General features: G+C 40.1%; 1 protein-coding gene across 1 annotated transcript in view; it reads right to left on the minus strand.

The window, feature by feature from the left end:
• Nucleotides 1-13,893, minus strand: part of LOC132823541 (ran-binding protein 17-like) — a 955,175-nt gene that overhangs the window by 284,190 nt on the left and 657,092 nt on the right. Inside the window, exon 21 of the mRNA XM_060837486.1 lies at nt 3,144-3,251. Coding sequence (XP_060693469.1) covers nt 3,144-3,251 — 108 coding nt within the window. The remainder of the gene's footprint in view (nt 1-3,143; nt 3,252-13,893) is intronic.

Below are 13,893 nucleotides of genomic sequence, written 5' to 3' on the forward strand. Positions count from 1 at the left end.
TTATGGTCAGCATGGCTCTGTGCTTATGACTCTAAGTTAATCTTACCAGTCATACACCTTGCATTAAAACACATTCACTTCAGACTGCCAGTCCTGCAGTGTTCAGTAACCTCTTCTCATCTTTCCTTCCTCTTAGTCTTACTGGTCTTAGTCTTAAATGCCTCCTCAGTTATTTTACTTGCTTATTCACTGCTCTTTGAGTCATGCGTCACCCGAGATTCAGCTCCACATTCACTCTGAGAGATCCCCCTCCTCTTCACTGTTCACCCCAGGTTCACTCTCCTTCAGTCTATTGCTGCTGCTCAGACTGACCTCTGTTCAAGTGGAACTTGACACCTGATGGATGCTGATGCATTCATGAAACTTAGCATTGTGGTTTAGGATTGCAGTCTGTTAACTTTCCATGCATATAACCTTTGCTCTATGTGGATGTACTATATTGGACAGCCTTTCTGAAAGTGCTAAATATTGCATTCAGTTTTTTAGGCTTGAACTTAGATTAGGCTGCTTAGATTAACACGCCTTGATGAACTTCTGCCCATTTCTCATCTGCCTCAATATGTGAAGGTTTCCGTTTCCTCATGAAGATATCATTTTTAAGATAGTAGCATTCAGGGATACATTTAGATTCTTTTTCTGTGTATACCTTTTGATACAATTGCTTTAAGTTTCCACCTTTCTGCGGAAAGTATCTGAGGTAAAGATGTTTGCTGTGTCATCTATCTGCTCCTGGTTTGTCTCAGCCATTTGATCAAACAGGGTCTCTGCTAATTCCACTTCAACTTTCTTATCTGTATTTTTTGATCTCTCCTGTTTCAACTGGTGACTTTGTGACCTTGTTACCACACAGTCAGGAAAAATCCCAGGATATGTGTCCTGCAATAGTTCAGTTGCCTGACTTTCCACTGGCTTTTCAACCATGCCAGGAGGCAGCACTCCTACCTGTGAACCAACTATATAGTTAGCAAGGACACGTTTTATTCCTGGAACTGAGTTTTTGTCCAGTACTCCTATCACAACCTCTCTACTCTTTACTGGGCACTCTAACCTCACACTACATAATTAAGCACTTCTTGTTTCACCATGAATTCCCATTACTAGTACTTTTTCTGGCAACAGTCTTTCAGAGGTACATATTTCATCATCTTTCAAAATCTTAGTTTGAGAGGATCCTGTATCACTTAATTTTGTAACCTTTTTACCTTGCTCCTGGCCTATAAATGTAGACTTTACCTTTTCAGGTATATGATTGAGGAGGATCTGGCACTTCCTCCTTAACTACCATCCACCCAGCTTGTACATTCTGGTGCAGCTTTCTAGCCTCCACTGTGCTTTTCGTCATCAATCCAATAAAATTCACTAGCTTATCCTATTTTTCTACATCTGGCTTTGTAGTGCTTTTCCTAACCTGCCAATACTGTGATTTCATGGGGACTACTTTATTGCAGTGAAAACACTGGGGCTTTTTAACTTCTCTTTCCCCTTCTTATTCTTATGGAAGGAAGGACGTTTGCACATTTGTTAGAATTGTTCGATCAGCTTCAGGAGGTAGGGTTGGTGATAAACTTAGCTAAAAGTGAACTTGCCAAAGCCCAAGTCACCTTCCTGGGCCATGTTATTGGACTTGGACAAATGGCCCCATGGAAGGCATCTGACAGTCTGAAAGCTGAGTTAACCACTGCCCCAGTGTTAGCCACACCTATTTATGCAAAGACATTCAAGGTGGCTAGTGATGTGCATGTCGGTGCTGTGCTCTCCCAGGAAGACAATGAGAAGGTAGAAAGACCCTTCAGGTATTTCTCCAGGAAATTGGACATTCATCCACAGAAATACTCAACAGTTGAGAAGGAGACTTTCAGCTTGGTTTTGGCGTTACAACATTTCTATATTTATGTCACCATTAATGTATCTGAGACTATCATATACACTGATTATAACATATTGAAGTTTGTGGAAAAATTTAAGGACAAAAATTGCAGATTATTTCAATGCAGCTTGTTGCTACAGCCATTAAATTTGAAAATTGTGCATGTGACAAGTTGAGAAAATGTGACTGACGACATGTTGTCGATACTTAGATGAGAAGTGGAAGCAGGAATAAAACAGACTGCAATAGAATTTAGTATGCATGTTTACATGATTATTATCACTGTAATGTGATACAATAATGTATAGTGGGGTAGCAGTGTAAGATTAGGGGATTCCAAAATGAAGCTATCTTTGAATATTGATGGTTTTTTTTGGGGTGGGGGGTAGGTGTGACAATGCCACTCATTTGCCAAGGTTCTGATGTCCTTTTTTGTCAAAATTGTTCTACAAGGCAGAGTTGCGGAAATGTCTGGATTGATCTACTTGAAGAAGCTTTTAAGTTTTGAAAATAAACAGATACAATGAAAGGGGAGTGGCCAGTTCTCCCAACTCAGCTTTTCTCTGGTTTGGTTTGGTTTGGGTTTTAGCAGTCTGGCTGTTCAGAGTAAGCATTTGAGGTTGTTGGTCAAAGGAGCAGCTACATTGAAGAAGATGTTCCATGCTGAATCTCTCTGCCATCTCTCCTGCAAGACCCTGAGTTCGCTTTTACCTTTTGTGTCGAGGGGTATTTATGGGAATTGTTACAGGAATTTGGAACAGCATCATAAAGTTGGAATAGTCTGTTGGGTTTTCAGACAGTTTTAGTTATTCTTTATTTGGATCTCTTTTGTTTGTGTTTCATCCGATAACCTTGCAAATTAATTCTGTTTTGTTTAAAACCAAGTGGTTGGGCAAGCTGCATCAGTCCTGGAATATCCGCTCACACCTGCTGACAACCACAAGCAAAGTTGGGGTCTGACCTACTTCCTTGAAATGTTTTGAGGGCTTCTGGCCTGTTCCATAACAATTTTCTACATTCTTTGTACTTAAGATTTTGTATCTATGTATCTTTGTATCTAAGATGGTGCAAGGAATGGCAACTTTGTACATTTTTCGCTGTACTTGAGTACACCTGACAATAATCCTAATTCTAAAAAATATTAACATTCTATTTAAACCAATGGTGTTCAGGCTTATCTGGCTCATCTTCAAATCCACTCTCAGGCACAAGAGCAGGTTTTTAAAATATTTTTATTCACAGTCAAAAATAAATACTTTTAAATGCAGTGACTCACCTGTTGTGAACTAGTTCAGCCATTAATTTCAGGATAGGTGTTGTACATGACGGCTCATGGTACCACAGCTCAATAGCACGTTGGAGGATTGAAATATATCCTGGATATCTGTGGGTGACATGTTAAGGGATAACCAAGGCTAAGAAATCAAAGCCAGTGTTGTCTACGTCCTCAGAGCAGAATTCTTCACCACTGGACGTATTACCTGGGGTGCCGTTGATAGATGCTCAATATCTGGCAGCAGAAGGTGATAGGCATTGGAAATTGATTAACTATACTTAGACGTGAATAAAAAGAGCTCACCAATACTAATGTTAAGTGTTTTAGAGTGAAGCTGTAAGCTTTGTAGCAAACAATGAGGAGTTCCCTCTATTAAAATGTTCTTGTCTTTGTGTAATCTTTTCAGATATGCTTGGAGATTATCCAACACAGACCAGAGAAGCATTGTTTCATTATTAATATCCTGGATATCAGCTAGGTTTCTCTTTGCTCTACTGTGAAGACTGAAACAAAATAGTTTATAAAGAATGCCATTTTTTTAAGTTAGAATGGAATAATGATTGTTAAATGTGTTACATAAATACAAGTTATTGTTATTACCCACTTCTGCTTTTGAAAGGCCTACATGATCTTTGACTATTCTTTTCCTTAAACATGCATCTACAACACTTTTCTGTTCCTTTTGCTGTTCTTAATAAATTCATAGTCTTCAAAGGGGTTTTCCTTTGCTGATCTTTTTTACCTTTCCCAGTTACTTGAATCAACATTATTCTTTGTTCTTTTGTCTCCTCTTTCCTTTAGTTTTGTGCTATGTATCTTTTGTTGACCAGACTGCTTAATTCTGTAAGTCAGGCTCTTAGTCCTTACGGGCATATATAGTTCCCATATTAAGTTAAATTATCTGAACACACATCCCACTGTTCATCTCTGTTTAACTCGAAAATGATTTTGATCATTTTCTATTTTTAGCCACTGATTCATCTTGTTAACCTTAGCTTTACCAAAATATAGAATCGGAGTAAGCATGTTTCCTCTGTTTCAAGCCAGACATTGAAGGTTATCATATGGTGGTCACTGCTAGATAAATGATTCCTTATGATAAGACTACTATCTATTTGGAAAACATATCATTCACATTCATTTGGTTATGAGAAGAGATTTGATAAGAAATTCTTCTACCCCAACTAGAGCTGAGTAACTTATAGTGTGATCTTATAGCAATTAAGATCATGAAGGCAGTGGTCAGACAAATGTTAACAGATTCTTTCTACCAGTCAGTGACTGAAGATGAAGAGGTACAAAGTTAAGATAATCACAAAAAGAAGTAACATTGTGTCCAGAAAAGGTTTTTCACAGAATTCCACAAGATGTGATTTTCTTTTACAAGGGAGTTAGAAATTTCTCGATAAAGGGGAATTGAAAATTAGGCAAGAGGAAAACTTGAGTTGAACTTGGTACAAGCTGATGAATAAACCAGACATGGACGGTTAATAGGTCAACTCGTATTAATGTGGACTCTTTATGACCGAACATTGTTGTCAAGTGAATGGGGAAACTGCACTGAGTCTGACATTTTAGTACATATGATGGTGTAGGCAAAAGGCAAGTAACTATGTTGTGGTTCTGTTCGCCGAGCTGGAAGTTTTTGCTGCAAACGTTTCATTCCCTGGCTAGGGAACATCATCAGTGCTATTGAAGCCTCCTGTGAAGCGCTGCTTTGATGTTTCTTCCGATATTTATAGTGGTTTGTTCTTGCCGCTTCCGGGTGTCAGTTTCAGCTGTAGTAGTTTGTATGTGGGGTCCAGGTCGATGTGTCTGTTGATGGATGTTCTTGCCGCTTCCGGGTGTCAGTTTCAGCTGTAGTGGTTTGTATATGGGGTCCAGGTCCATGTGTCTGTTAATGGAGTTTGTGGATGCAAAGGTTAGAACATACAGCCCTACCACAAATCCAACCCAAACTCTGGATCAGATACGTCGATGACACCTTTGTAATCATCAAAAACACAGAAATAGAAAAAACACACCGAATCATCAACGCCACACTCACAGGAATACGATTCACAAGAGAAGAGGAAAAGGATAGCCAACTCCCATTCCTAGACGTGTTAGTAGAGAGAACACCCAACGGAGAATTCACCACAAGGGTACACAGGAAACCAACACACACAGACCAAGTCCTAAACTATGAAAGTAACCACCCCAACACACACAAACGAAGCTGCATCAGGACACTATTCAAAAGAGCCACAACACACTGCAGTACACCAGAACTGCGAAAAGAGGAAGAGGAACACCTATACACGGTATTCGCCAAAAACGGATACCCACGCAACTTTATCACCAGATGCCTAAGAGATAGACCACGGAACGAGGACATGCCACAACCAAAAGGACTAGCCACACTACCATACGTCAGGAGCGTCTCAGAACTGACAGCCAGACTACTGCGACCCTTAGGACTCATAACAGCACACAAGCCAACTTCCACACTCAGACAACAACTCACTAGAACAAAGGACCCAATAGCCAGCACGAGCCAAACTAACGTAGTTTACAAAATACCATGCAAGGACTGCACAAAACACTATATAGGACAAACAGGAAGACAGCTAACAATCCGCATCCATGAACATCAGCTAGCCACAAAACGACACGACCAGCTATCCCTAGTAGCCATATACTCAGACAACCAGGAACATGAATTTGACTGGGAAAACACTATCATCATAGGACAAGCCAGACAGAGAACAGCCAGGGAATTCCTAGAGGCATGGCATTCATCCACAAACTCCATTAACAGACACATGGACCTGGACCCCATATACAAACCACTACAGCTGAAACTGACACCCGGAAGCGGCAAGAACATCCATCAACAGACACATCGACCTGGACCCCATATACAAACCACTACAGCTGAAACTGACACCCGGAAGCGGCAAGAACATCCATCAACAGACACATCGACCTGGACCCCACATACAAACTACTACAGCTGAAACTGACACCCGGAAGCGGCAAGAACAAACCACTATAAATACCGGAAGAAACATCAAAGCAGCGCTTCACAGGAGGCTCTAATAGCACTGATGATGTTCCCTAGCCAGGGAACGAAACGTTTGCAGCAAAAACTTCCAGCTCGGCGAACAGAACCACAACAACGGACACCCGAGCTACAAATCTTCAACCAGACTTTAAGCAAGTAACTATAAGCCAGTTAGCGTAACATCTGTAATTGGAAAATGCTGGAGATTGTTATTAAAGATGAAATAGTGAGACGTCTGGTTGGACAGGGTTCCATCAAGCAGACGTAGCATGGATTCAGAAAGGGAAGGTTAGTTTGACAAACTAGCTAGAGTTCTTTGAGGATGTAACAGGCATGGTGAATGGAGGGGAATAGGTGGATGTTGTATACTTGGATTTCCAAAAGGCATTCCATAAGGTGCCGCATAAAATACTCATCCATAAGAATGCAAGGAGTTGTGGGAAATGTACTAGTATGTATAGAAGACTGGTTAACCAATAGAAAGCAGAGAGTTGGGATAAACTTAGAGGGTGACTTTATAGCAATTAAGATCATGAAGGCAGTGGTCAGACAAATTTCAATAGATTATTTCTAACAGTCACTGATTGAAGATGAAGAGGTACAAAGTTAAGATAATCACAAAAAGAATTAACATTGTGTCCAGAAAAGGTTTTTCATAGAATTCCACAAGATGTGTTTTTTTTTACAAGCGAGTTAGAAGTTTCTTGTTAAAGGGGAACGTTGAAAATTAAGCAAGAGAAAAATGGGTGTTTCTCTGGTTGGAGATCAGTGGTGAATGGGGTGCTGCAGGGGTTGACTGAGTGTAACATATCCAAGTTTGCTGATGATATAAAATTGAGTGGAAAGACAAACTATGCAGAGGATGTAGAGGGTCTGCAGAGAGATTTAGATAGATTAAGTGAGTGGGAAAGGGTCTGGCAGATGGAGTATGATGTTGATAAATGTGAGGGTATCCACTTTGGAAGTAAAAATAGTAGGTCAGGTATTATTTAAATAGTGAAAGATTGCAGTATGCTATTGTGCAGAGGGACTTAGTAGTGCTCGTACATAAATTGCTGAAAGTTGATTTGCAGGTGCAACAGGTAATCAGGAAGGCAAATGGAATATTGGCTTTCATTGCTAGAGGGTCTGAATTTAAGAGTAGAGAGGTTCTGCTGCAATTGTACAAGGTGTTGGTGAGGCTGCACCTGGAGTACTCTGCACAGTTCTGGTCTCCTTACTTGAGGAAGGATATACTGGCTTTGGAGGAGGTTCACTAAGTTGATTCTGGAGGTAAGGAGTTACCCTATGAGGAAAGGTTGAGCCACCTGGGACTGTACTCCCTAGAATTTAGAAGAATGAGAGGGGATCGTATAGAATTACATACAATTATGAAAGGGATAGATAAGATAGAGGCAGACAAGTTGTTTCCACTGGTGGGCGAGACTAGGACTAGGGGTCATGGCCTCAAGATTAGGGGGAATAGTTTTAGGCCAGAGATGAGGAGGTACTGCCTTTCACAGAGAGTACGGAATCTATGGAATTCTCTGTCCAAGGAAGCAGTTGAGGCAGCTTCATTAAATACATTCAAGACACAGTTGGATGGTTTTTTGCATGGTAGGGGAATTTAGTTATGGAGATAATGCAGGTAGGAGGAGCTGAGATGATAGATAGATCAGCCATCATCTTAATGAATAGCAGAGCAGGCCTGACAGGCCAAATGGCCAACTCCTGCTTCTAATACTATGAAACTACACTGAAGTATAGTAGTGGTACACAACATAGGGAAGTGGTAGATGAGCTTTGCTCATTTAATTTTCCCAGTTTACATGCAGATTAAATTCACCATGATTACCATCTGTATCTTTCTGACAAGATGCCACTAATACCTTTTATACTCCATTGGACTGTGTGGTTATTGTTAAGGGTCCTGTGCACATTCCCACAAGTGACTCACTTCTTATCTCTACCTAAAACATTTCTACATCTTGGTTTCCTAAGTCATTCCACTCTTCTGGACTAATGCCATCATTAATTAATGGTAACATCCCTCAGCTTTTCCAACTTTCAGTTGTGACAATGCTGTCACTTTAAAAAGGTTATTTTGTCTTGGGCTTCTTTGGAGAGGTTATAAAAGCAGAGGTGCAGAATTAACTACTGAATATGGCTAAAGAAAATAACTTAGGAGGTCTCTAAGTTTTTTTAAAAATAGATGGAACAATGGAATGGCCAGCTCTCACAGACTAGGCTTTCTACATTTTTTTAGCTTTAGCAGCAGAGGCTGTTCAGAATCCCAGAAAGTTAGAAACTTCAGGAAATGATTCCTAGCTGTTACGTTCTTTGAAATATCTCTTAATATTGTTTCCTCCTGGATTGGAGAACTGCATGTAAGACTCTGTGTCTGAATTTAGCTTTTTCTCAAGGGGTGTGGTTATGAATTGTTACAATGGGCAGACTCAATTTCTGCACTGAAAATTGCAGGAGTCCAGCAGTTAACATATCAAGGCCAACATGATCCTTTTTCAGAATTACTCTTCTTGGATGAGTTTCTGAAAACGAGTCATATTTAAACTCAAAATGACACCAGACCTGCTGAATTTCTCCAGCACTTTCTGTTTTTATTTCAGATTCCCAGCATCTGGGATTAGAAAGCATTTGGTTGGAAAAAAGAGAAGTGTCTGGGCCATTGGAAGCAGAGATTAATTTTGGACTGTATCTAGGTAAATGAAATGTTTACTTAAGGGATAGAGTGAAGGATAACTGTGATTGGGGATGGGTGATTTTTAGTCATTTTAAAAAGGCTTGCCCAAAATGTGGCCTGCAGGCAGATTATGGCTTGTGAAAGATGCGTCTGCGGCCCCCTGACTCTTGTCTAGAATACACAGATCAACAGATTAGTGAACTTTTTAAAAATGCTGTAGAATTCCTTGTCCAATCAGTCTATTTCTCACCTGCGTTTGCTGACCAGTGAATATATGAGCTGAAAATACAGGGAGAAAACAACCTATGATTGTTTGATCAGCACGCAGTGAGATTTAAGGTAAGCAGCAAAGACCAATTTGCAGGTTCCAATGCATTGGACCGGTTGGAGAGAGTCCTCCAAATCTTGAGTGAGTAAGTGACACCCCTCTAAGAACTCAAAGTAGGTTGGATGAGAAGACCTATAAGAATGGTGGCACAGAAGATCTGTGTAAGTGAGAGGAAGAGCTACAAAGTGGGTATTGCTGCCTCTGAGTGTATGATCCCAAAACTGTAGCTTGTGACTCCGCTTGAGGTCCTGGCTCAATTTTAGGTAGCTTTATAATCACAGTTAAGATCATGAAGATCGGGGCAAGTTGCACTAAATTCTCTTGACTAATCAGTGAGACTGAATGAGAAAGCACAAATTTAAAATAATCACATAAAGAACTAAAATTGAGTCCAGAGTAAGTTGCTTTGCAAAATCCATAAAATGTATTTCACTAACTGACAGCAAGATAGTTTCTTGAATAAGAGGAATATGGAAAGTTACGTAAAAGAAAAATCTGCATTTATATTGGAGCAAGCTGATGAATAAAATAGACTCAAGCGATTCAAATGAATAGAATTCCATAGGCCTACTAAATTCTTTCTGTTCCATAACATTCTATGAAGACGTAAACTGCAGCAGTCTAGTCAAATATATATATCGTTATGGGAACATTTGGATACGGCATGAGTTAACCTGTAAGTCCACATAAATTACCAGCTATGGTGAGAATGAGGTACAGCGTTTTAGTTAAACACTAATTATATAAATCATTTTAGATTAATTTTCCATTTATTCTTAATCAAGAAAGTAGTCAGGTTAAAAGAAAAAGTAGTTAAACTACACAAACACACTCAGATGCTAATGCAGCAGACTATCTGTGAAAATGCATTAGCCCTGAGGCTGTATTTGGAATGGAATGCAAAGGATGACCCTTACAATACTGAGAAAGATAAAGCAGTGGGGTTTAGTCAAGGATGGGAACGAAGCACAGGCTTCAGAGAGAAGGTTGGATGGCATTTGGGGAGATAGGGAGTGTGAGAATAACAGGATTCTTGCCACTTTTGGGTTGTGTGAAAAACGAAGTGTTTGATCAAAATACACCTATTGGAATTCAAGTAATGTACTGTATACATGATTTACAATGCATAAACATCTAATGAACCCTCCCTGCAATAGAGGGCTGCCTCAGAATCTTTTCTGGGGTAGATTCGCCCAAAGTTGGCTCAATAAATTAACATTGACCAGTATCGTGAGACACCTGAAAATTATTTTATTAAATACTTTACCACAATGATATAATATCCCACTTTTCATTGTTTTGTTTTGCTAATCATAGGAATCTGTTCCTTTTTGTACAGCAGCACCTCAGCGCAGCCAACACCTACTCTTAGGAGCATATAAAATGTCCAACAGCAAGTTGTAATGGAAAAGACAACTGAACAACTGTTGTGTGGGGAAAAAAGGCAAGAGGGCACCTAATGTTAAAAGTGTAAATGTATTGGAGACCAATGCTCTGTATTTGAACACCAGACACTGCAATCTACCTGATCAAACATTTGAGAGTGTGGAACAGATGAGAAGAACTGTTTTAAAGCAATACAGTGAAAATAGTCAGTGAGGGTGAAAGCAGCTGTCAAAAAACCCACCAGCAGATTGATGATCATAGCTGACACATAAATGTCTGGATATTACTCTTTTGAAATGACAGAAACTGATAAATTGAAAAAAAGAAGAAACCATAAATACAACACTTCTACATATTTTTGCCAAGAGCTGCTGTTCAGAAAGCCAGTCAGAATTATATTTACATGTTTGCGTGCACTTTCAGTATGGTGCTGGGGCACACAAATCAGGAAGGATCTTGGTTCAATCTATTGTCCATGCTGCTGATTATATCAACTTATGTGGAGCAAACAGTACAGTATCAAAACTAACACAGAAAGCTGTCGAAGAGATGCATCCTCGGATATTAAAAAAATGTAGACACAGATAGTGGCTGCACTGGTAGTAATCTTCCAAGAATCCTTAGATTCTATAAAAATCCCAAAGGACTGGAAAACAGCCAAAGTAAAACGTTTATTTAAAAAAAAGGAGACAAAAAAAATAGCAATGGGCCATTTAGCTTTATGTCTGTTACTGTGGAAAAAAATGTCCACATTACATCTAAAGGATGTAACATTTAGAAATGCATCATATCAGCAAGCGGAGTCATCATAGCTTTATGAAGAGAAACTCATGACAATTTTATTATAACCCTTTCTGGAGGCAATAAGGATAGATAAAAGGGAAGCAGAGGATGTAATGTATTTGAACTTTAAGAAGACATTTGATAAGATAATGGTACATGGTGTTTGAGGTAGTACATTAGCACGGATAGAGGATTAGCTAACTAATAGAAGGCAGAGACTTGGGATAAGGAGAGCATTTTTAGGATTTCAACCTGCTACTACTGGAGTGCCAGAGAGATCAGTGCTGGGACCACAATTATTTACAATACATACTAAATGCTTTGGATGAGGAAAGTGAATGTAGTGTAGCCAGGTTTACAGATAATACAAACCAGAAGGGAAGCCAAATGCTAAGATGACACAGACAGATTAAGTGAGTGGATAAAAACTTTGCACTTGGAGTAGAATGCAGAAAAGTATGAGGTCAGAATCATAGAGTCATATGGCACGGAAACAGACCCATCGGCCCAACTCATCTACGCCAACCAGGTATCCTAAACTGAACTCGTCCCATTTGTCTGCATTTCACTCATATTGCTCTAAACCTTTCCTATTGTCCAAATGTCTTTTAAATGTTTTAACTGAATCCCCCTCCACCGCTTCGTCCAGCAGCTCATTTCATATATGTGCCACACCTACGTGTGAAAGCTCTGCCTCCCCGGGTCCTTTTTAAATCTTTCCCCTCTCACCTTAAATCCTCTAGTTTAGGACTCCTTTTCCCTGGAAAGTGACCTTGGCTGTTCACCTTACCTATGCCCCTCATGATTTTATAAACCACTGTAAGGTCACCCTTCAACTTCTGACACTCCAGGGGAAAATAATACCCAGCCTATCCAGGATTTACACGTATTTGGAAAGGCAAGGATTAATTAGGGATAATCAACATGGCTTTGTGTGTGGGAAATCTTGTCTCACTGACTTGATTGAGTTTTTTTGAAGAAGTGACAAAGAAGATTGCTGAAGGCAGAGTGGTGGATGTTGTCTATATAGACCTCAGTAAGGTGTTTGATACGATTCTGCATGGTAGACTGGTTAGCAAGGTTTGGTCACATTGAATACAGGGAGAGTTAGCCATTTGGATACAAAATTAGCTTAAAGGCAGGAGACAGAGGGTGGCGATGGAGAGTTGCTTTTCAGACTGGTGGCCTGCGACCAGCGGTGTGCTGCAAGGATTGATGCTGGGTCCACTGCTTTTTGTCATTTACATAAATGATTTAGATGTGAAGATAGGACGTATGGTTAGTAAGTTTGCAGATGATGCCAAAATTGCTGATGTAGTGGAAAGTGAAAAGATTACCTCAGAGTACAATGGGACTTGATCAGATGGGCAAATGAGCCGAAGAGTGGCAGATGGAGTTTAATTTAGGTAAATGTAAGGTGCTGCATTTTGGCAGGGCATATCAAGGCAGGGCTTACACACTTAATGGTAAGGTCCTGAGGAGTGCTGCCAAACAAACAGAGCTTTTGAGGAGGGGGGGTGGAATTCATAGTTCTTTGAAAGTGGAATTGCAGGTAGACAGGGTGGTGAAGAAGGCATTTAGTATGATTATCTTTATTGATCAGGGCATTGAGTATAGGAGTTGGGAGGTCATATTGTGGTTATACTGTACATTGGTTAGGCCACTTTTGGAATACCATGTGTAGTTTGGTCTCCCGGTTATAGGACGGACGTTATGAAACTTGAAAAGGTTCAGAAAAGATTTACAAGGATGTTGTCAGGTTTGTAGAGTTTGAGCCAAAGGGAGAGACTGAATAGGCAGGGGCTATTTTCCCTGGAACATCGGAGGCTGAAGGGTGACCTTATAGACATTTACAAAATCATGAGGCACATGGATAGGGTCTTGCCAATGTCTTTTCCCCAGGCGATGGGAATCCAAAACTAGAGGGAATAGGTTTAAGGTGAGAGGAAAGATTTAAAAAGGGCCTAAGGGGCAACTTACTCACACAGAGGATGGTGCATGTTTGGAATGAGCTGCCAGAGGATAGTTTGGGCTGGTATAATTACAACATTTAAAAGGCATCTGGTACATGAATAAGAAGGGTTTAGGTCAAGTGCTGGCAAAGGAGACTAGATTAGGTTAGGATATCTGTTCAACATGGCTGAGATGGACTGAAGGGTCTGTTTCTGTATATTGCTATAACTCTCCTTATGACTCAAGCCCTCCAGTCCCAGCAACAACCTTGTGAATTCTTTCTGCACTGTTTCTAGTTTAACAACATCGTTCCTGCAGCAAGGTGACCAGCACTGTACGCAGTATATAAACGTGGCCTTGCCAATGTCTTGTACTGTAGCAACATTTGTCAGGAAGAATATTGAAGCTGATTATCATTTAAATGGTGAAAGACTGCAGAAAGTCCTGGAGTACAGGGTCTTGGAAGTGCTTATGTATGAATCATAAAAAGCTAGCATAGAAGTTCAGCAGGAATAGGTAGGGAAAATCACAGAATCACAGCACTACTTGGCCCATCCTGATGAAGGGCTTTTGC

Source organism: Hemiscyllium ocellatum, chromosome 16 (assembly GCF_020745735.1).
Source record: "Hemiscyllium ocellatum isolate sHemOce1 chromosome 16, sHemOce1.pat.X.cur, whole genome shotgun sequence".
In the NCBI taxonomy this organism is placed as follows: domain Eukaryota; kingdom Metazoa; phylum Chordata; class Chondrichthyes; order Orectolobiformes; family Hemiscylliidae; genus Hemiscyllium; species Hemiscyllium ocellatum.